Genomic DNA, 24,508 nt, shown 5'->3' on the forward strand with positions numbered 1-24,508 from the left:
CTTGTCTTTTTTATTCTCGTTTATGTAAAGCACTTTGAATTGCAACTGTGTATGAAGTGTGCTATACAAATAAACTTGCCTTGCATTTACTCACACACTGTAAAAAACTATTAGTTGACCTTACTCAAAATAAGCGAGTAAACGTCTTGATTTAAAAAAAAAAAAGTGAGTAAACACGTTGCCTTCAACTTTTAATTTTCAAGTAAATGAACTGTGCATAATTAAAAAATATATGTTAAATCAACTAAAAAGTTACAAGTTACAACAGGTTTACTCGCCTTAAGTCAGTCAGGGGTCTCCAAACTCGGTCCTGGAGGGCTGGTGTCCTGCAGATTTTTAGCTCCAACCTGCCTCAACACACCTGCAAGGATGTTTCTAGAAACCCTAGTAAGAGCTTGATTAGCTAGCCCAAGTGTGTCTGATTGGGGTTTGAATTAAACTTTGCAGGACACCGGATCTCCTAGACCGAGTGTGGACACCCCTGCTTTAAGTAAAGTCAACTTGCTGCTTTTAAGGCAATGGGTTTAAGTAAATAATCACTTTTTACAGTGCACTTTTCCTGTTCTAAACCTGTTTGCGTTTCTTTCTTCTGTTGAACGCAAAAGAACCTGTAACCATCGACTTCCATAGCAAAAACAAATACTATGGAAGTCAATGGTTACAGGTTTTCAGCTGTCTTCAAAGTATTGTCTTTTGTGTTTAACAGAAGAAAGAAACTAATAAAGGTTTATAACCAGAGAACGTAAAAGAACTTGCAACCATCGACTTCCATAGGAAAAACAAATACTATGGAAGTCAATGGTTACCGGTTTTCAGCTGTCTTCAAAGTATTGTCTTTTGTGTTTAACAGAAGAAACTAATAAAGGTTTATAACCAGAGAACGCAAAAGAACCTGTAACCATCGACTTCCATAGGAAAAACAAATACTATGGAAGTCAATGGTTACCGGTTTTCAGCTGTCTTCAAAGTATTGTCTTTTGTGTTTAACAGAAGAAAGAAACTAATAAAGGTTTATAACCAGAGAAAATAGAGTAAAATTTCATTTTAGGGTGAACTGCCCCGTCAAATGCACTCCTCAAAACAGTCTTGAGCTGATCTTCAGACGACAGCTGGAAAAATGAAAAGGGAAAACCGCAGCATTATATAAGCTCACGTAACCGTCTGTGCTAGCTGAAGTTATGAAGTGAGAAATGACACGCGTCACTGAAAAAAGAAATCATTTATTTAAAAAACAAAGCAAGCAAACAAACAAAAACAGGAACAGAGAGCTATCCAAGGAATCCCACTTTCTGTCGTTTCTTTCCAAGACTTTCTTCTTTCTGGAGCAGATCCATGAGAGGAGCATGAAGAGATTTTCCTACTCGTTTACCAGCCTAAAACAAACACAGAGCAATACTCCATATAAACACCAGACGACAACCCAAAAATCACTGAGCTTATTATGAACAAACTGCTGGATTTATGTCATAGTCTAATTCCACACATTGACTGTTTATTCTGATGAATATTAAACATATAAAATGCACAAACTAGAGCAGGAGTGGCCAACCCTGTACCTGGAGAGCCACCCTCCTGCAGATTTTAGTTGCAACCCATATCAAACACACCTGCCTGTTATTATCACGTGGTGTTCAGGTCCTAATTAATAGACCTTTTACGCACTTCCGCATTTTTCGAACGGAAATACGTCAATGTAGTGCATTAGAACTTCCTGTTATCATAGCGGCAGATACGAAATATGGCAGAGTCGAAGAATCGCAGTTTCTGTTGTGTTCCAGGCTGTTCGTCTTCTAACCAAACACAGCCCTACCTTTAATTTAATTCTTTTCCTGTGGATCCAAACCTGAAACCCAAATGGATACAGGCGATCTGAAGAGAGGAAGGGCATAGTTTTAATGTAAAACAGGTAGCACCTATGTCTGCAGCCGGCACTTCGCTCTGGATGATTACAGTGGTGGCTGCGTCGTTCGCCGCCTGAAGAGTGATGTTGTCCCGAGCCTATTCCCTTGGAACAACTTTACAGCTCCTTTGAGAAGGGAGTCAGTATATGACAGAACCTACAAACGTCAGTCTAAACAGCTATGCTGTGAAGATAGCGACACGGTGGCTAAGGCAGCAAGGATGGATCACGACTACGTGACACACCCAGCTGCATTGAGGTAAAGTTGGTATTATATTCACACATTCGTTTATTTAGAAGTCTCTATATTATTTACCATGTTACTTTGAATATTCGATCGAAATAACCATGCAAACATGACTTGAAAACAACATTAACACTGGTTATTTGACTGTGAGCAATGCTGTACTTTGATAGTCATTGGCTGCTAATATGATTTCGCTATTTAGAGTTTGCAAATAATACTTTAAAGAAATTATATTGATAAAGAGAAACTCTGAATGTGCAAATATAAAACCAACTTTACCACTATCCCACCTGCAGTTAAGATTCTTCATAGTGTATTTAGTTAACGCTAGTCACCTGTGTGTACCGTTATGCATATCTACTAGGGATGGGAAGATTAATCGATATGTATCGATACGCGGTCATGCGCGTGCACGATGCGAGTGCATCGGTAGAGCAGCAGAGGATGAATGAAATTTTGGAAGCAAATCGAGATGCATCGGTTTTTGCGAGATGCATCGATTTTTCCGAGATACAGCTCATATTTTTAATATAGAATGTATTTTTTATTTATTAGCAAGTGTTGTCAACCTGTTTTTGGCGCATAATTTAATCGACCTACATAAAGTAAGCCTTAGCAACGGATTTGCGGATGTGCACACACTACAACTCAGTGTATCAGGTGTGCGGATGAAGCTAGTGGAGCGCCCTCAGAAAGCGCGATAAGCAAAACAAACATTTTATTCCCCACTGAGTTTTAAATCTAAAGTATGGCAAGCAACATTATGGATTTAAGGATGGACGACATGACAGGACAGATGCAATTTGCAAAATGTGCCGCGCATCTGTAAAATATGCGGGCAGTACGACTAATCTGATATCTCACTTGAAGCGGCGCCACGGTGTTGTTGTGAAAGCATTTTCCAGTGTTCTTGCATCCCCGGCTTTCGCACTGCTTCAACCAGCTCCAAAAGTGGTGAGAAAAGCATTGCAAGTTTTTTTTTTTTCCATGCGCAACAGTTCTGCTCGCTCTACGCCAATAACGAATGCTATTGCATTGATCATCTGCAAAGATATTCAGCCTAGTGTCACGGAGAACGAAGATTTTAAACACATCCTCCAGTTAATTTTTATTTAATTATAATAATAATAATAATAATAATATTAATAATAATAATGATAAAAATAATTGGGTGTCACGGTGGCACAGTGGGTAGTTTGACCACCTCACAGCAAGAAGATTGCTGGTTTGTTATATTTTTATTAGCCTGTTGTTTACAGTGACAGTGATGTTTCAAAGCAGCATAACACTGCTAGTCCACCTTAAGTTTTGAATAATCAGTGGCACAATATCTTTGTAAAACTTGTTTTCATAGTTGAAAAGTTAAATCACAATTCTTGTTGTGCAATGCTAAATTTATTTATGTTGAAAGAGTGCAAATATATATATTTTTTAATATATATTGCACTTATACATTCTGTTTATCTTGAAAATACTTAAATAATATGTGTTATAGGTTCTAAAATGGCCCTCTACTGTAAACTGACACTCTGGCTCTGAGAGAAGAGCCAGTTTGTAAAAAAGTCTTGGTTTTGCTTGGTTTATAAATAATCAAACTCATTCAATGGCACAGCATCCTCTTTCACATCATCTCATAAACTTGATCTAATTAGTTAGTGCTGAATTATCGCATCGTATCGTGATATGGGTGTGAATCGTATCGTGTTGCATCGCAATATGTCACAAATGTATCGCTAATATATCGGATCGTATTCTTTGTATCGAGATGCGTATCGGATCGGCATTATAGCTTAGATGCCCAACCCTAATATCTACCTGAACAAATTAATGTTAATAATATAAGCTGTTCACGAAACTCAACTAATAAAATAATTTTTTTTTTTTAATAATGAAACAATTTATTGCTGTGACTTCTAGTAAATACACAAAGTTTTATCATACTAGCATGTGTGGTAGTATTTAAAACAAGTGTGTTACAACTGGCCCTGTGTTAGGTTCTGCCCCGCTCTCCCCTATTTTAATTGCATGTATTTAATTACTTATTTAATTAACTTCGGAAGACAACTCAGGCTCGCCGGAAACACTCTAGCTGCCTTTTCTCCGCCAAAAAACTCATACCGGAACTGGGATTTACACATTGTTGACGTACTTCCGGTTTTTGCGTAAAAGGTCTATTGGTTCAGGTGTGTTTGATATGGGGAGCAACTGAAATCTGCAGGAAGGTGGCTCTCCAGGAACAGGGTTGGCCGCCCCTGAACTAGAGGACATCCTCTGATATAAGTGAAACTCCAGCAGTGTGTTGGTGCCAGATTACTCTACAAACCCTGACACAAACAGTTTAAGGCCTCTGTGGGTTTCTTTCTTCATTTCAGCACATAAGATGATGTTATGAAGAATGTTCATGCAGCCATCGACACCCATGCTATTGATTCCACGTGATTTGCATCGCCTGCTGTAAATTCGCTTCTGTTCTCATGTGTTCTGGCCTTTTGGCTGAGGAAGTAAAGTTGCAGGCTTTGTTTTTGAACGTACTTCATTCAATTCTCGTTTAATAAACAAGGTAATTCAACAACAAAAATTGTGTAAAATTAGGATAAAAATGATATCCAATGAAATTTGTGTTAAAACAATAATTTATCACTGAATAATACATGCAGTGGTCCAACTTTCATTTGGCTGGCCTACTGTCGTTCCAGTTTCCACGCACGAATATTAAATTCCTTGTTTACTGAGAACCCAGCATAATCATCAATGCTTTTTGACTTGACAGAATTTGTTAATTTGGCGATTAAAAACCAGTGCTGGGCAAGATTTATCGTGATTAATTACATCCAAGATAAAAGTTTGCTATCCTGCTGAAAGTAGTCATCAGAAGATGGGTATACTGTGGTCATAAAGGGATGGACATGGTCAGCAACAATACTCAGGTTGGCTGTGGTGTTGACACGATGCTCAATTGGTACTAATGAACCCAAAGTGTGCCAAGAAAATCTCCCCCACACCATTACACCACCACCACCAGCCTGAACCGCTGATACAATGCAGGATGGATCCATGCTTTCAAGTTGCTGATGCCAAATTGTGAGCCGAGCATCCAAATGTGTCAGCAGAAATGGAGACTCATCAGAGCAGGCAACGTTTCTCCAATCTTCTATTGTCCAGTTTTGGTGAGCCTGTATGAATTGTATCCTCAGTTTTCTGTTTGTAGCTGACAGGAGCGGCACCCGGTGTGCTCTTCTGCTGCTGTAGCCCATCCGCCTCAAGGCTGGACGTGTTGTGTGTTCAGAGATGCTCTTCTGCAGACCTCAGCTGTAACGAGTGCTTATTTGAGTTACTGTTGTCTTTCTATTAGCTGGAACCAGTCTGGCCATTCTCCTCTGACATCAACAAGGCATTAGCGCCCACAGAACTGCCGCTCGCTGGATATTTCCTCTTTTTCAGACCGTTCTCTGTAAACCCTGGAGATGGTTGTGCGTGAAAATCTGAGTAGATCAGCAGTTTCTGAAATACTCACAGCAGCCCGTCTGGCAGCAACAACCATGCCACGTTTAAAGTCACTTAAATCCCCTTTCTTCCCCATACCGATGCTCAGTTTGATCTGCAGCAGATTGTCTTGACCATGCCTACAAGCCTAAATGCGTTGAGCTGCTGCCATGTGATAGGCTGATTAGACATTTGTGTTAACGAGCAGTTGGACAGGTGTACCTAATAAAGTGGCCGGTGAGTGTATACATTTATTATGTATTTGTGATGCACACATACACAGACAAAAAAAACATGATTTTTTTTTTACATATTCAAATGTTTATATAATTTGTATCATATACCTAAAAATAAATAAACTTCTCAAATATATGCATGCCTTTGTATATTTATATATGCATAATAAATATACACAGTAGACGCACTTAAATTACGTGAAAACAAACTTTTATTTTAGATGCAATTAATCGGCATAATTGTTGTCCAGTACTACGAAAAACTGCAATTTGGTGACTGCAATATTTTACACACAATAACTAATCGCACACCCCAACTATTTACTTTTAAAACAACTGTCAAAACTCATCTGACCTCAGTCATCTCGAAGATGCTCTCCGGGTCCAGACTTCCTCCTCCCATCTTCCTGACGCAGGTCACCATTCCCGTGTGTGTGACTGCAATCAGAAGACTCGCCACAGAACAGGCCTTTTCCTGGAGCGTCGCGTCCACCACGTGCCTGTGACCGATCTGACCAACACAAAAACAACACAACTGATGCAGCTGAGGTCAGTATTAGTAGCCTTCCTGTATATTTTTACCCATAATTTCAGTTTAACAAAGAGCAGATTTTTTTTTCAACACATTTCTACATTTCTTATTTTATCTTTGCCATGATGACAGCACATAATACTTAACTAGATGTTCTTCAAGATACTAGTATTCAGCTTAAAGTGACATTTAAAGGCTTAACTAGGTTAATTAGGGTTATTGTATAATGATGGTTGTTCTGTAGACTACTGAAAAAAAAATATTGAAAAAGAGGCTAATAATGTTGACCTTAAAATGATTTTATTCTAGTCGAAATAAAACAAATAAGACTTTCTCCAAAAGAAAAAATATTATCAGACATACTGTGAAAATGTCCTTGCTCTGTTAAACATCATTTGGGAAATATTTAAAAAAAGATTTACAGGAGGGGAAATATAATTTTGACTTCAACTGTATATGGAAATCCATATTAATGTGTTAAATATGAGATGAACAGAGCGGTGCATTGCAGTACTTTGCAGAGAGTTACGATACAAGGGACGTTCTCCACATTGAGCCGCATGCAGTCGAATGGATCGTCCGAGAGCTCAATCTCCTTCCCTCCCTCCTCATCCTCAGAGATGTGCACTTTGGGGATCCTGTTCCGGAAAAGAGAAAGATAATTTAGCTATACTCATTTAGGGTTTGCACAGTTTGCATAGTCAATTTTATTTACTGTCTGAATTCGAAGTACTGCATAAAGACATCCACGAATCACGTTATCAAGACTCTAATGCTTTCATACTGCCAAAATAACAAAAAAATGTGTGTGTATGTATGTATGTGTGTGTGTGTGTGTGTGTGTGTGTGTGTGTATACATACATACAGTTGATATCAGAATTATTAGCCCCCATTTATTTTTTCCCCAATTTCTGTTTAACGAGAGATTTCAACACATTTCTAAACATAATAGTTTTAATAACTCATCTCTAATTTAGTTTATCTTTGCCATGATCACAGTAAATAATATTTGACTAGATATTCTTCAAGACACTTCTATACAGCTTAAAGTGACTTTTAAAGGCTTAACTAAGTTAATTAGGTTCACTAGGCAGGTTATGGTAATTAGGCAAGTTATTGTATAACGATGGTTTATTCTGTAGACTATCGAAAAAAAATTACCTTAAAGGGCCTAATAATTTTATCCCTAAAATAGTGTTTAAAAAATTAAAAACTGCTTTTATTTTAGCCAAAATAAAACAAATAAGACTTTATCCATAAGAAAAAATATTATCAGACATACTGTGAAAATTTCCTTGCTCTGTTTAACATCATTTGGGAAATATTAAAATAATTAATTAATTAAAAGGGGGGCTAATAATAATTCTAACTTCAACTGTATATATATATATATATATATATATATATATATATATATATATATATATATATATATATATATATATATATATATATATGTGTGTGTGTGTGTGTGTGTATACATATACACATATATATATATATATATACATATATACATATATATATATATATATATATATATATATATATATATATATATATATATATATATATATATATATACACATAAATGATTACTTACTTATTACTTACTTATTATTATATATATACATTTTTTAATATATGAAAAAATACAAATCTGCACACTGTTATTTTTTAGAATATACTCATTAAAACAAAGCAACATTTTAGTGAAACAATATATTGCCTTAGCAATTTAAAAAAAACTCATTTCGATAACATAAGACAATAAATTTAAGATATAAAATTACTCAAGCTTAAACCAAAATAAACATATATTGAAGTTAAAAGCAACAACAAAATAAAAAAAGCTAAATTAAAAAAAACAAATCTACAAATATGATGTGCAAAATGCATAATAAACATCTAAAACATTGACATGAAATGAACATGAAAAAAAAAATCTAAATATTAGCCTTTTTTATATTTCCTGATGGGAAACAGCCAGGAAAACTTACCGTGTGTTAAACAGAGCAGCTTTTATTGCGATAGATATGGCATCAAACAGGTTTCCGTCACACTGCAACAACTGTGAATAACCATGCAGATATAGTCACAATATTTCCATCATTTATGTCCAGAGATGCTGTGGTGATTGGCCTATCGTGTCACTCACCAGCACGTCCACATACAGCACCCAGCAGTTTTCCCCTGGGCAGATGCAGAGGGATCTCAGGTCTAAACTGTGTCTGTTGTTGAACACTTTATAGAGGGTGTTACTGAGCTCCACTCCCAGCTCCTCTCCACCACGCCCCTCAAACTCAGGAGTAGCGTTTGCTGAGCTACAAAAAAAAAAAAAGTAATTTAAACACAGGTACTGTCACAAGCGTGAACAAACTGGTGAATATTCACTGCTAATCTGCATTCGTACATATTAGCATGAACTGAAAAGCTTCCACAGTCCAAACACATGCGTTACAGGTGAATTTAATAAACTAAATTGGCCGTAGTGTAGGTGTGTGAATGAGTGTGTATGGATGTTTCCCAGTACTGGGTTGCAGCAGGAAGGGTATCTGCTGTGTATGCTGGATAACTTGGCGGTTCATTCCACTGTGGCGACCCCTGATAAATAAAGGGACTAATCCGAAGGGAAATGAATAAATTAATGAATGAATATCTCCCATTATACATGCACATTTCCACAAACAATCATGTACTAAATTGTCAAATAAAAAAAATATACAAAAACCAAAACTGACTAAATCTAATGCTGTGTTCACACCAGACGCGGAACGCGCAGATAAATCGCGCTATTCGCGCGTAAATAGCCGCGTGAACATTTGAGTTTACTCGCTTCATTCGCGCGTCAAATTCACATCAGAACAGACGCGGATTCGCGTGATGGGCAGGGCTTCTGTCTGCCCGAAGACTCTAGCTTCATAGCTAAATGGCTAACATGGATTTTATGAAGAAAATAACAGTGTTTGTGTGCTTTATGAAGACTGAAAAACAGCGCCGATACGTTTAGGGTCGTGTCTGAGTCCACTACATCCTTTCAGAGGTGCATCCAACTCTGTGAGCTCATAAACTCCTCCAGAAACTTAACCTGGATGACGGAGGCTTTCAGCGGTGCTTCTGACTGAGCCAAGCCGAGTTTGATGAACGGTTCTACGTTACAATCACGCCCCCACAAGAGCAAGCTTCTGATTGGTTAACGTGGCGCAAATGTACGCTGAAGTTCAGATTTTCGAATTCGAGAGATTCGCGCGTAACGCTCGTTAATCGCGTCAAACGCGCAAAACGCTCAATTCGCCCCGCACCATTCGCGCAATTTGCGTCATTCACGCCGCAGGATGTCTATTCGCACGTTTGCATTGACTTAACATGTAAATCACTCGCGCTTGACGCGCATGCCGCGTCTGGTGTGAACGTAGCATTACCCTAAAATAAAAACAAAAAATATAAAATAGTACAATAATATTTTTGGTTTAAATGTAATCTACTAAATATAAAATAATACAATAATAATTTAAAAATCAGTGGATTTTTATTATTAATAATTATTTAATTATTTATTATTACCATTGTATTTAACAAATTCATTATTTAATTGAATGTTTTCATGTATTACCTTAGTTTTAACCTAAACTAAATTTAAAGTTAAACTAAATTTAACCTAAATTAAACTAAATTTTTTTGGAAAACTAAATAAAAAAATATATAAATTATTATTATTATTATTTTTCCAATTAACAACTGTTTAATTTCAAATAGCAAACAATGATTTTAAGTTTATGGGTTTAAGTTCAGCAAACTATAATAACAAGAAGAGCTGCACGATTAATTGAAAAAAGATTGAGATCTCGATTTGACCCCCTAGACGATCTTAATCCAGCATTTCTATGATTCTGTCAATCATATTTTCAGGTTCAGGAGAGAAGCAAAGGCGGCTGCACGAGTCTTTTCATTGTTTCACACACGTTGCTCAGCGACATGAACACCTCCAAATGATGTTAAAAGAGTCATATACTGTATTTATAAGGTATAATTCACCTACAAATGTCATTTTTGTCTTCATATAATGCTGTATTCACCACCGGGAAATCACACGTGTAGTGAGCTGCTGACCGTGAGCCGTTACCACAGAGAGGGGAGGCGCGCACCCTACTTATGATAGACGCATGCGTTTACTTTAGTGAACAGAACCTGCATATGCTGTGAGTAACAGGTAATAAAGTTGTAAATAATATTCAGTTTGTGGCACAGAATGATCATTTGAGAGCTGCGCGCAAAGTATGAACAAGCACTTAGCAGTGAAAATGAAACGGAAAGCGTGCACGTCAATTAAATAATCATATCGCATTTTAGAGTTATGATTGCGACAAGCATTTGATATGTTTTTTTATTTCATATCGAACACAAAGTGTAGAGTACGAAAATAAATGTTTACAGTGTCAGTATAACTACTCCAGCCTATTTAATGTTGATTTTACCAGTGAATTAAATGGTCTAACAATGTTTTCAATGACAGATTGCAAGCATAGGCCTATATCTCAAACATAATTCAACATCAGAATTATTATAAGTAGAACAGAATTATTTATAGAAACCAGTAGACCTACACATAATATTATTATTGATGTTTAACCATATGTTTGAGAAAAAACAATAATAAGTGCCGGCTCATATTAAACTTTATTTTACATCCACAGAATTGTGAGAAAACTGTGATCTTTATTTTAAGCAAAAAATAAATAAATAAATAAATAAAATAAATCGCAATTCTCATTTTAGCCAGAATCGTGCAGCTCTAATAACAAGATTAAAAAATATATAATAAATAATTGACCCTGCACTTTTTGTGCATGTACTGCACTTTAAGTTCGAATATACTTAATTGTTTTTTGATGGATGTTTCTTATATATTTCACGAGGCAGGATGAACTAATAAATATGATCCTAAAAACTCACCAGTCCACAAAAAACTCCAAATAACCTTCATTTGGTACCATTGGTCTGGGTTTACCAATCTCTGCTTTGATTCCTACGAGAACATCTGTGTGACCCTGTTAAACACATCACACAACAGACTGCATCGATAAAACATAGACGGTAAGTTATAACAACACTTAAAACTCGAAAATACATCTTACAAGACTGATTTTAGCAGATCCATCAGTGTTTGACACCACATCTGTCTCGATCTCCATGTGTCTGTAGTCTTCACATCCTCGCCCGTCCAATCTCAGGTCATCCTGAAAGAAATGCATCACTTTTAAAGTTTTTAAAGCTTAAAGGGGACCTATTATGCAAGAATCACTTTTATATGGGGTTTAAGCACAGTTGTGTGGCAGCAGTGTGTGAATATAACCAGCTTCTAATGGTAAAAATGTATTAATGTAATTGTTTATAATCACGCTTGATAAAAACAGTCTGCAGGAACACTTTGATTGACATTCTCCATTTGTACGCGTCATCAGAGGGTGAAAACCCCGCCCACTAGTGACCATCTCTCCCTCATTAGCATAAACAGCCCTGAGTGAGAAGCAGCAGCTTTGAATCTTCCACTATGCTGACACATTTGTGGCATTTGAAGCATCGCCCTGTTTTGAAAAGAGCACAATCTTTTTTTCAAACAATCCATTTGAATTTAAAGCGACAGTCACCAAAACGTCACAATTAGAATCAAAGCCTAAAAGGGGCAGTTTTAAAGAGTTATAAAACATTATTTGTGTGGTATTTTGAGCTGAAATTCACAAATACATTCTGGGGACATCAGAGACTAATTTGTAAACAGAGACATAATAGACCCATATTATAATTCAAGCTATCAAATATCAGTCTGATGATTCATGTTGCATATTCCAATAAAAAAATATTATTTTTATAATGTTATAAATATTATAAATATTATTTTTATAATATTATAAACTAAATGTCACAGTACAGGATGTGTGCTTCATATAATATAATATAATATAATAAATTATATTCTATACTTAACCAAATATTATGTTTTGAGGTTTTGTCAGGTATAGTTGTCTAGTTTTATTGTAGCTTATAAAACATTAACGTTACATGTAAGAAATTAAGTCAGCTAAATGCAGTCAACAACAGAAAGAAATGTTTCAGACTAATATTTACTAAAATTGCTATTATTGCATACCTCGGATGTAGAACCCAAAACAGATCACTCAGGGCATCGGACACAATCTTATTAATATTAATACTGTCAAATGAACTCAAATAAAACTCATATATATTCATATTTAATTTCACTTACTCGAACTCCGTGCATAATATAAACCTTCTCCGCTTCGCACACTTTAACAGCTGCCATTTTTCAAACACACGGCGAAATTGTGCGTCATCAGAAAGCGCGAGGAAAAGAAAAAAATGCGGAGCCTGGGGGTTAAACGAGCCAATCATGTTCCCGGGAGTAAGAAAAAAGGCGGGACTATTTGTCTAACGTGCAATCTGATTGGATCAAGAATATGTCAGTTTCTAGACTAGGAACTACGCTCAGCGCACATGTGTTCTGTATATCGCGAATGTGGTAAGTCTATTCTATTTAAACAAATGATTTTGAATTATGTCACATATTTTCTGCACTCTTTACAACTGTTTATCAATGTTAGGCCTGATTATTAGATTTCCACATCCAGTTGTATGCTTCGATCAGTTATGATTATAATTTCGCACTGTTATGATAAACACACTGCCATCATTATTATGACTTAAACAGTGAGAGTTTGCTGTGGTAAGTTACCATGGTATGGTGATGGTAATACCATATCAATTTAGATTTATACTTTTCAAGGGACACTGTCAGTCAAACAGCCTAACCTTTTAAATAAGACATCGAATATTGTTTCTGTATAAAGAAAGATTCTGGTTATGCTGTAAAAACATAGTATTATAAATGTATAAGTAGTATTTAGTAAACAATTAGCTTAAGTTAAGTTAATTGTTTTAAGTGCACTTATTTATATTCATTGAATATTTATTTCTTATTTTTAATCTGCGATTATAGCTGCCTGTCTTGGTTTAATATTATAATAATAATAATTAATTACTGCTATGCTATTTATTATAATTATATTATTATTAAACAATTCGTTTTTTCATTTGCAGCTTGAATAAAACTATGTTATTGAATATGACAGTGTTAATATTGAGCTAATACTAAAACGAGTATAACATATTTCATTAAAATAAAGCTAAAACAAAAAAAAATATATATATATAAATGAAATGTAAAATTGCATTAGTAATATGTATACATGTTACATTTGAAGCTATTTGGAATACAATAAGGGTACAATTTAACATTTTGATTTTATTTTTAAATTGTTTTTTTTTTTTTAATTCTCATTTGTCATTTTTTTACATTTATTTCTATGATTACAGCTGTTATTATATTATATTATATTATATTATAATATATGCTAAACTGTATTTCCTTTTGCAGTTTGTATTGAAACAAAAATCAAGAACAAACCTTAAAGTTACTACCACCAGACTGACCCGAGAGCCGAGATGCTCAGTGAGGATGAAGCTAAAGATCTGCTGTCGTTTCTCACTCTTGAGATGAGAGCGGATGTTAAAGGTCAGGCCACCGGCTACATCTTAGGCCTCACAGGGAACAGGGACGGGTGCCGATACCTGCAGTCCAAACCAGACTTTCTGAAAGCCCTGGTGACTCTAACCAGCGACCCTTCCATTGCCATCGTGAAGGACTGTTTTCATGCCCTGATCAACCTCTCAGCAGACGAAACGCTCCATCAGCCTTTAGTTAAAGAGACTGAGATTCTGTCCAAACTGATCCCGAAGCTCCAGGACCCGGAGTTTGTGTTTTCGGATCGGATCTGTACAATCTTAAGTAACCTGAGCCGACATGAACAAACATGCAGAGATGTGTTCAAAGCCCTGCAGGAGCTGAATGTGGGACTGGACAGACTGGTGGAAATCTTCTGCACGGAGGGCTTTAATAAGAAGGCTTCGCTGCATTATCTGGCGCCCCTGCTGTCCAACCTTACACAGCTGCCCGAGGCCAGACACTTCATCCTGGACAAGGACAGGTGAGCAGCACGGCCGTATACTGAGGAGGATAATACTGAATAAAATAAAACAGAACAACTGTATTACTTTCACAGCATGCTTTTATTATGGTATGACCCAATAATACTGAATGGTTACACTGAAAAACTGTGTTACTTACAAAGCATGTTATTATCATGGTATGACCCAATAATATTGTAAGAATACTGTATGGTTACACAGACAACTGTATTGCTTTCAAAGCATATTATTATAATGATATGGTCCAAAAATCTTGTAGTGCATGCGCAAAAAAACAACAACAGTATTATCATGGCACAGAACCAAAATAGTATATAATATCAGAATACAGGTCCAAAATAAAAGCAGGAATCAAAGATGACATTGCCATGTAGTAATTGTAAAAAATTAAAATAGAAAAAACATGGAAATATCTTTTTTTTTGTTCCCTATTATGAATATATCATGCTTTTTTTGGCATCTACTACATAGTAATAGCATAGTAAATATCCAAAAAAGCATCAAAAAGAGGCGATTACCATGTAGTAAATGCCAAAAAGTATGTTTTGTTTTTGTTCCTTAATGTATTTATACCATATTTTTTGGCATTTACTGTCATTACATAGTAATTTCATGGTAAATGTCCAAAAGAAGCATGGTATAATTATAATAAGGAACCAAAAACATGATATTACCATGTAATAAATGGAAAAAAAGCATGGTAAAAGCATGTTTTTTGTTTCTTTATATGATTATACCATGCTTTTTTGGCATTTACTGCATGGCAATGGAATGGTAAATGTCCAAAAAAGCATGGTATAATCATATTAGGGAATAGAAACATGACATAACCATGTATTAAATGCCAAAAAAACATGGTAATATCATGTTTTTGTTGCTTTATATGATTATACCGTGCATTTTTTGACATTACCATTACATGGTAATCTCATGGTAAATATCCCAAAAAAAGCATGGTACAATCATAATAAGGAACCAAAAACATGATATTACCATGTAATAAATGTAAAACAAAGAAAAAAAAGTTTAAAAAGCGTGGTAATTTCATGTTTTTGGTTCATTATTATAATGATACTATGCTTTTTTTGGACATTTACCATTGGATTGCCATGTAATTTCAGTAAATGCCAAAATAACATGGTATAATCATATTAAGGAACAAAAACATGATATTACCATGTTTTTTTGGCATTTACGACATGGCAATATCAAGGTAAATGTTCAAAATATGTAATTTAGGAACCAAGATATGGCTTTACCATTTAGTAAAATGTAATATTGTAGTAAAAAACATGGTAATAATATGTGTTTTGTTTCTTAATATAATTATACCATGCGTTTGACCAATTACTACATCAAAAGCAGGGTATTGTCATGGTATAGGACCATAAAGCAAACAAAATGGCATGGTGTCAAAAACATGACTTTTAGTTGTACATGCCCAAAAACATGGTATTTTAAGAAGTGTAATAAAAATTATGATATTACAATAATAAATATCAAAAAGCATAGTATTATCATGGTATAGGTCCATAAAGAAAACAAAAAATCATGGTGTCCCTACTGTAAAAAACAGCTTATAGAGTCTGAGCTGGTTGGCTGGTTTTAGCTGGTTGACCAGCCTGGTTTTAGAGGGATTTTGGCCACTTCCAGGTTGGTTTCCAGCCATGTCTAGGTCTTAGATGGTCAAGCTGGTTTTAGCTGGTAATTTTCCAGCCTGGCCATCTAAGACCTAGAAATGGCTGGTTTAAGCTGGAAATAGCTGGTTTTGGCTGGGCTTCCTGCCTGGCTAGGCTGGTCAAGCTGGTTTTAGCTGGTCAACTCCCAGCCTGACCAGCTAAGACCAGGCTGGAAATGGCTGGAAACCAGCCTGGAAGTGGCCAAAACCCCTCTAAAACCAGCCTGGTCGACCAGCTTAAACCAGCCAACCAGCCTAGGCTGGTTTAGGCTGTTTTTTCAGTAGGGGTGGGTCAAAAACATGACTTTTATGTAGTACATACCCAAAAAGATGGTATTATAATCATGGGATGAGTTTATTACAGATTATTTACTTTTTTTTTTTACAGTCTACGAGTGTATCTAAGCCGGTGAAAGTTGATAGTCTACCGCGTGTGTGTGTGTGTGCAGGTGTGTGATTCAGAGACTCCTGCCGTTCACACAGTATGAGGAGTCCATCACCAGACGAGGAGGGGTGGTGGGAACACTCAGAAACTGCTGTTTTGACTATGGTACATGTGTTCATTCACCAAACTTTATAATCTCTAGTGCCCAAAACTATATATTGTGCAGCAATAATTCTAATCATATATGATGTATTATCTTTACAGTCCATCATGAGTGGCTGCTCAGCGATGCTGTCGATATTTTACCGTTCCTTTTATTGCCATTGGCTGGACCAGAGGAGCTCTCAGAGGAGGAGAATGAAGGTGACGCTTTAAAAAATATATTATTATTATTTTTAATAGTGTTTTTGATGAAACGATGTACATTACAGTGCAGGTATTCAGAAGCAAGGGTATTTTAGTTTTGTTCCTTTTCCTTTTTTTAACCAGAAACTTAAGACAGAAACAAATGGACATAATCATTTATTCATTCATTCATTCATTTTCCTTCATCCTAGTCTTTTATTTATAAGGGGTCACCACAGCGTAATGAACCGCCAACTATTCCGGCATATGTTTTACACAGCGAATGCCCTTCCAGCTGCAACCCAGTACTGGGAAACACCCATTCACACACTCATACACTACGGCCAATTTAGTTCATCAATCCCCCTATAGCAGGGGTTCCCAAACTTTTCAGCCTGCGACCCCCAAAATAACAATGTCAGTGACTCGCGACCCCCATTTTTCAAGGTGGTTACACTGTAAATATATAAACCTTGTAGACACAACTATAGGCATGTATAAACATGAGCACATTGACAACACATAAATGCAACAGTCTATTAACCATATATATATTTTTATATTCATTTATTAATTTATAATATAAAACGTAAAGGCTGATGACTGATTTTTATTTGTTTATAATAGATAATAATAATAATATAATAATAATTTTGTTTTTGTTTATTTGTATGTTGTTGTGTATTTAACACAACTATTATCCTCTGTGGGTTATGAGTCAAATATGGTCATCCAAATAGTTTAATAAAACTTATTTGAGTTTTGGAAATCACCAAGCGACCCCTTGTCATTGTTACGCGACCCCCCAGGGGGTCCCGACCCCAACTTTGAGAACCACTGCCCTATGGTGCATGTGTTTGGACTGTGGGGGAAACCGGAGCACCCAGAGGAAACCCACAACAACACGGGGAGAACATGCAAACTCCACACTGAAATGCCAACCGGCCCAGCTGGGACTCGAACTAGCGACCGTCTTGCTGTGAGGCGACAGTGCTAACCACTGAGTCTTCTGCTTCACTCTGGTTTATCCAGTAGATGCCGCTGTTTGCTCATTTAGTTGTGCTTCAGCTTGAAGCTTTATTGTATTTCCACAGCATGTGAAGGGAAAATGGACCGAGCAGAGTGGAAATTCTGCCATTACAGCAGGAAGTTGTGAATTTGCGAAGCCAGAGATTTTTGTTAAAAGCGTGCGGTTTCATAAAAGCTGTTTGAGAAGTTTATATATAACATATTTTCCTCTTATTGCACCAGGCTGCTCTGACCAAAGCATTTGAAAAACACATTGTGAAAAGAGAGAGGAACCGTCCTAGTTAATAAGTGACCTTATGAGACCTTTATGAAGTGCTTGCGAAGCCTGTATCGCTGTAGCCTCAGACTAATATTATTACAGCATGTTTGGACTAGCGTGCGCAGCATAATTGGCAAATGGTCCTTGTTTTTATTGCTCGTTCTGAGATTTGAACAATCCCTTAAAGGAACAGTCCACCTTTATTTTAAAATAAATTCTCATTTTATAAGTCTCAGGGGGGAATGATGGCGCAGTGGTTAGCACTGTCGCCTCACAGCAAGAAGGTCGCTGGTTCGAGTCCCAGCTGGGCTAGTTGGCATTTCAGTGTGGAGTTTGCATGTTCTCCCCTTGTTGGTGAACGTTTCCTCTGGGTGCTCCAGTTTCCCCCACAGTCCAAACACATGCGCTATAGGGGAATTGAATGTATGGTGTAGTGTATGGGTGTTTCCCAGTACTGTGTTGCAGCTGGAAGGGCATCTGCTGTGTAAAACATATGCTGGATTAGTTGGCGGTTCATTCCACTGTGGCGTCCCCTGATAAATAAGGGACTAAGCAGAGGAAAATGAATGAATTTATAAGTATCCTAGAGTTAAATCGTTTTTAAATCCATTCAGCAGATTTCTTGTTCTAGCAGGGTCACTTTTAGCTTAGCTTAGCATAATGAGTTGATTTGGATATGACCATTAGCATTTCATTCAAAAATGTCCAAAAAAATAGTTGATAATTTTCCTATTTAAAGCTTTGAAATGTGATTTATTTTGTATTCAATGTTTGACTTAATCTCAACCGAAACATGAAGAGTAGGCGGGACATATAGTAGCTCCTCCCCCCTTAAAAAAACAACAACAGCCAATAGCGTTTTGTTTTATAACAGCTCTGCCAGTGAGAGTGGTTGAGCTCAAGCATGTCAAATGAAAAGCAAATGAGAAGTGTCTTAAAGGGGGCGGGGCATGACAGATACTAGAGAGCATTCGATTGGTCAGAAGATTTGAGGAGAAACTAAAGCATGGGGTGATGTCTAAAAAATCATTGATCCAGCTATGTTTATATCTTCTAAATGCTAATTTTGTCACAGCTTTTATAGCAAACTAGCTAATAGCTATCCTTAACACTAACACATTGATAATAACAAAAATTTTAATTCACAGGACATAGGATTATGACAAAGTTTTGCACAGACAAACATTGCTTGGTTGTAACTCTGCAATTCAATCTTACACATTGATGTATTTTACCCTTTTTAAATTTCGGCTGTATTTTACAGGTTTGCCGGTGGACTTGCAGTATTTGCCTGAAGATAAAAGGCGAGAAGAAGATCCTGACATCCGCAAGATGCTCTTAGAAACTTTGATGCTTGTAAGGGATCCTAAATCTTTCATCTATCAGATATATAAATAGTTTTTTTAGTTACTGGTGGTGGACATAAGCATTCAAAAGTGTATAGTTTGTGAGATTTCTTTAAAAGGTTCGCAAACTTAATTATTTTTATTTTTTACTATCGAGATTTTGACATCAAAAGCATCGTAATTTAGGAGTAATGAACTATTTCCTGTTCTTGACTCTCTCATCAGAACACCCTTTGAATGAGTCAGAGACTAGTATAGACTCAAAAGTGAAGCCCACTGCTCTGATTGGTTAACAGTTTTGCATATTAATACTAGTAGAATCATTCTTCTGTGGAGGCGGGGCTTATCAACCTTATTACATCATAAAGTAGAACATTCCATAATTTGTAATTTGGTTTTGGCTGATTTATTTTAAAAGAAAGACAAAGTTTTGAGTTCTGAAACTCACAGAATGTTTTCATAGTACTACAAGCTCTTATATGTCGAAATATTGTGGGAATTTTGGATTCTCAGTTTATGACCCCTTTAATATTTGTAGTAATATTAATTATATGCAGTAATATTGTGAAATGTTGCTTCAATATTAAGAGTTTTGTTTACACATGCTATAAAATTGTATTTTTTTCACTTCAGTGCCATGCGATCCTTTTGAAATGAGTATAATATGATGAAGTAAAATCCTTAAATGTTTTTAAAAAAGCTGTGCTGCTCATTAAATTTGTGAAAACTTGTATTATTAAAATATTAAGCATTTATATGAAATACAGGCATTTGTAGCATTAAAGTAGACAAATTATGCCCCTTTTTACAAGATATAAAATAGTCTCTAGAGTTTCAGCTCAAAATACCACATTAATAATGTTTTATAACTGTTTGGAACGGCCCCTTTTAGGCTTTGATCCTAATTGTGGTTATTTGGTGACTGTCACTTTAAATTTAAATAAGATTGTGCGCTTTTTAAAAGAGGGCGGAGCTACAGATGCCTGTGTGTCAGCGTAGTGGCAGATTCAAAAACAAGACTAACGTTTTATGCTAGTGAGGGAGAGATGGTCACCAGTGGGCGGGGCTTTCCCCCTCTGGCAAAGGGAGAATGTCAATCAAAGTGTTTCTGTAGACTGTTTTTATCAAGTGTGATTATAAAAAAATTTAATTAATAAATATTTACCATTAGAAGCTGGCTATATTCACTCACTGTTGCCACACAACTGTGTTTAAACCCCTTTTAAAAGTGATTTTTGCACAATAGCTCCCCTTTAAAAAGTAATTCCTGTCACTTTTGACCAATGGGATGCATCCTTGCTGGTTAAAGATGTTGTATATTGGTTTGTCTGGCGTTTCGTCTGGTTTCTCAGTGGTCTGTTTGTGCTCAGCTTACAGCTACTAAAGTGGGCCGACAGATTTTGAAGAGCAAGAACGTTTATCCCATCATGAGGGAGTTTCACAAATGGGAGAAGGATCCGCATGTGATCTCAGCCTGTGAGAAACTTGTCCAGGTAAAGCAAAATTTACATTTGTCAACAAAAAAATAAATGTCGGCAGCTTGAATTGAATCCACCGCTTGCCAAAATATATTCTGGGATTGCTTTATGCATGGAGGGATCACGTATGAAGCAAATCCAGAATATGTTTTGGCAACGAATCAATTCGAGATGATCGATGCGGCAATGTTTTGAGACCATTTTACTTCATGTTTGTGTGTAGTTTTGGTTTATTAAGCTGTCCTCTGGAATACTTGATTCTGATTGGTCAATAGCGTCATTCCACGTTGTGTTATAGTTGTATAATTCAATTCAATTCAATTCAGCTTTATTTGCATAGCGCTTTTACAATGTTAATTGTGTCAAAGCAGCTTCACACAAATGGTCATAGTAACTGGAACAGTGTAGTTCAGTTTTTAGTGTTTAAGTTCAGTTCAGTTTAGCTCAGTTCAGTGTGATTTATAACAACTGATTAAACTAGTAACTCCAGGTTCATCTATTATGATTCTTTAAATTATTACAGTTCAGATTAGGGCTGCATGATATTGGAAAAATCTGACATTGTGATGTTTTGTTTTTCTGCAATAAATATTAATACAATATTATACAATTTTACCAGATGGCTTGAAAGAAATCTTGAGTTTAGAATGATTGGGGTGATTTTGGTCATGTATAAATATAATAAACAAAATGCAAGCAAGAATAATTACAATAGAGCAAAGAAAAAAGTAAACAAAAATGAGTCTAACAGTATAGAAATTGAGTAATGAAATGTAAAACAACATTGTATGGTCATCATTGTAATAATTCAGTAAAATCATTCTTCATTACAGTTACAAATGTTGTAGATTTTTGTTCCCGGATGCTTTAAACTTAATTAAAATGGCCTTGAAACACATGCAAATTATAAAGTTTCACTCTATTATGATATATTTAATTCAGTATAGTATGGAATATACTATACTGAATTTTTACACCACAATTCTCATGTTTTCTAAATTGTTGATCAACTACAATCCCAACTCAACATTGCCTGTTCTGCGATGTGACTATTGTGGACACACACATTGTTATATTGATGTTGAAACGATATATTGTGCAGCCATAGTTCAGATTAATGTTTTGTGGAAAATATCCATGTCATAAGCAGGATAAAGTACATGCAGCCGGTTCTTTTTGATGTGACAATTTTGTCCAAAATTGTTTCGTTTTTTTGTGAGTTTTCAGGAAAATACGCTAGTAAACACCTTCAAACTTATTCATAGCTGTGTTACTGTTAACCTTCCAAACCACATTAATTGAAATATTTTTATTGCAGTTTCACAAAAACTCCTTTATTTTGTAAAAACAAATTTGGTTTACAGGTTGACTGGTCTATGGAAAAGTTTGAAAACATTTGCATAAATTATGAATAAATATGAATAAATTCTAATAATGGAAGATGATCTGGTGGACAATTTTAATTATATAAGAAAAAGTTTCTCCTACCAACTTATATTTTTATTTATATATATTTTTTATTTTTAATGTTCTTGTTTTTTAGTTAGTGACGGTTTTGTTCTCATTGGATGAAAACGCTGCATTGTTTGCAAATCTTTTACGCAATATTCCAGTTATACGTTATTGGATGAAAAGATAGCCATCAGCTAGGTGTGTCCCAGCCTTTAAAGGGTTAAACATGTAATGTGTGATTAAAAATTGTTGAAGCTAGCATTTTCACAGAGATGGGTTGCGGCTGAAAGGGCTTCCGCTGTGTAAAAACGTGCTGGATAAGTTGGCGGTTCATTCCGCTGTGGCGACCCCAGACTAATAAAGGGACCAAGCATGACGCAGCAGATGCTACAAATTATAACAATACCCCACTGTGTATAGTTACATCAAACAGTTATTAAATCCTAAACGAAGAGCGGAAAGAACTTTGCTGCGGGTACATTTAGGTTCCATTTCACTTCAAATCAATGCACTTCAATCCAATTACATGTCTGTTGCATCACTTTAGCAAAACTCATCGCATGCAAAACTTTCTGTGGATGTGTTGTGCTTTAGTAGACTCAGAATGCAGATCACTTCCAATCCTCCAAAACCAGGATTTATGAGCTTGGTTGACACACAAAATAAGCCAGGAGACACTAATTTGGTGGAAAAAGCCTGTTCCTTGCAGCGTGGCAGGCGTATATTTGGGTACAGCCCCATGGAAAAGATGTCACAGGGTCTCCTATTAAAGCATGATATTCTCCATAACGTCTGGGAGATCCCTTTTGAACTGCAGGCCAGAAGCAGCGGTTCGGCCGCTTGCCTCAACCCAACCGTTTTAATTAGCATCAATAAAAGCAGCTAATATGCTGTGGCTAATATTTATCCAGGATTAATGGCCGCTTTTTCTTAATGCAGCAGTTTTTAAACTAACACCACACTTTGGGAGCTATCAAGTTACTGGGTTTTTTCCATGTTGTCGGGTTCCCGAAATTGTTACTTGGGGATGACAGTAAAACTGAAGTGCTGTCTGGCATCTCGTTAGCTTCTCTCGAACGCTATTCAGGTCCAGTCGGGTTTCATGTGCAATTGTGCGTGTCTTTCGATTAAGGCTTTGATTGGAGACGAGCCGGAGGTGGGAATGGAGAACCTGATGGAGGTGGAGATTCCCAAAAACGTGGAGGAAAAACTCCAGGAACTGGACGCCAAGGAGCAGGAGCAAATGGAAAAGGACAAACAGGAGCTAGAGAAGAGCCAGAATGAATCTCCGGAAGGCCTGGAGAGATGAATACACATCAGAACTACAATACTCAAATAGAGACTATATCAATGTCGAATGTACAGCATCTGTATGGAAATGAAAATGAGTGTCTGAGGATCATAATTAAAGATGTTGTCATGTCTTTGGCTTGATTATGATGCACAATACATTACACTTGAAAAAGAAAAATACTACAGCGATTTTTTTTTTTTTGTATATAAATACTACTGTGTTTTTGAACCATACTGTAGTAAAGTGTATTATACTGTAAATATATTATGATATATACAACTCTTTGTTATGAATGCTACAGCATGCTGTCGTATTAACTATCGTGAACTGATAAACTGTGAAAATACTGTAGTATACTTTAGTTTTTTTCGATACCCTGCTGAAAAATCCAGCTTAAACCAGTCAAGGCTGGTTGCCTGGTTTTAGCTGGTTGACCAGCCTGGTTTTAGAGGAGTTTTGGCCATTTCCAGCCTGGTTTTAGCTGGTCTGGCTGGAAAATGACCAGCTAAACCAGCTTGACCAGTCTGGTTTAAGCTGGACATAGCTGGTTTTGGCTGGGTTCCCATCCTGGCTAGGCTGGTCAAACTGGTTTTAGCTGGTCATCTCCCAGCCTGACCAGCTAAGACCAGCCTGGAAATGGCTAAAACCCCTCTAAAACCAGCCAACCAGCCTAGGCTGGTTTAAGCTGTTTTTTTCAGTAGGGTAGCAAGTCATTTGTTTATATCACTCTAGTTCTTATATTGATAACTATAGAATACCCACACAACACACTAATTTAA

At 36.2% G+C, this 24,508-nt stretch overlaps 2 protein-coding genes across 6 annotated transcripts; one reads left to right on the forward strand and one right to left on the reverse strand.

Annotated features, from left to right (window-relative positions):
* Nucleotides 1–1,202: 1,202 nt before the first annotated feature.
* On the reverse strand, nucleotides 1,203–12,747 carry exosc7 (exosome component 7). Of its 4 annotated transcripts, none has more exon segments than NM_001017585.1 (8): nucleotides 1,203–1,373; nucleotides 6,222–6,377; nucleotides 6,913–7,036; nucleotides 8,400–8,470; nucleotides 8,558–8,723; nucleotides 11,353–11,447; nucleotides 11,535–11,636; nucleotides 12,665–12,747. In NM_001017585.1, coding segments are annotated over 8 exon segments (876 nt in total). In that variant the 5' UTR covers nucleotides 12,722–12,747; the 3' UTR covers nucleotides 1,203–1,268.
* Nucleotides 12,748–12,887: 140 nt separating this feature from the next.
* Nucleotides 12,888–23,859, forward strand: hgh1 (HGH1 cochaperone). 2 transcript variants are annotated; one of them, NM_001002522.2, is given in 7 exon segments: nucleotides 12,888–12,937; nucleotides 13,853–14,462; nucleotides 16,591–16,691; nucleotides 16,791–16,889; nucleotides 19,424–19,515; nucleotides 20,876–20,998; nucleotides 23,568–23,859. In NM_001002522.2, coding segments are annotated over 6 exon segments (1,134 nt in total). In that variant the 5' UTR covers nucleotides 12,888–12,937; nucleotides 13,853–13,920; the 3' UTR covers nucleotides 23,745–23,859.
* Nucleotides 23,860–24,508: the final 649 nt, after the last annotated feature.

This window comes from Danio rerio, chromosome 19 (genome assembly GCF_052040795.2).
Source record: "Danio rerio strain M-AB ecotype USA chromosome 19, GRCz13ab, whole genome shotgun sequence".
Taxonomy (NCBI): domain Eukaryota; kingdom Metazoa; phylum Chordata; class Actinopteri; order Cypriniformes; family Danionidae; genus Danio; species Danio rerio.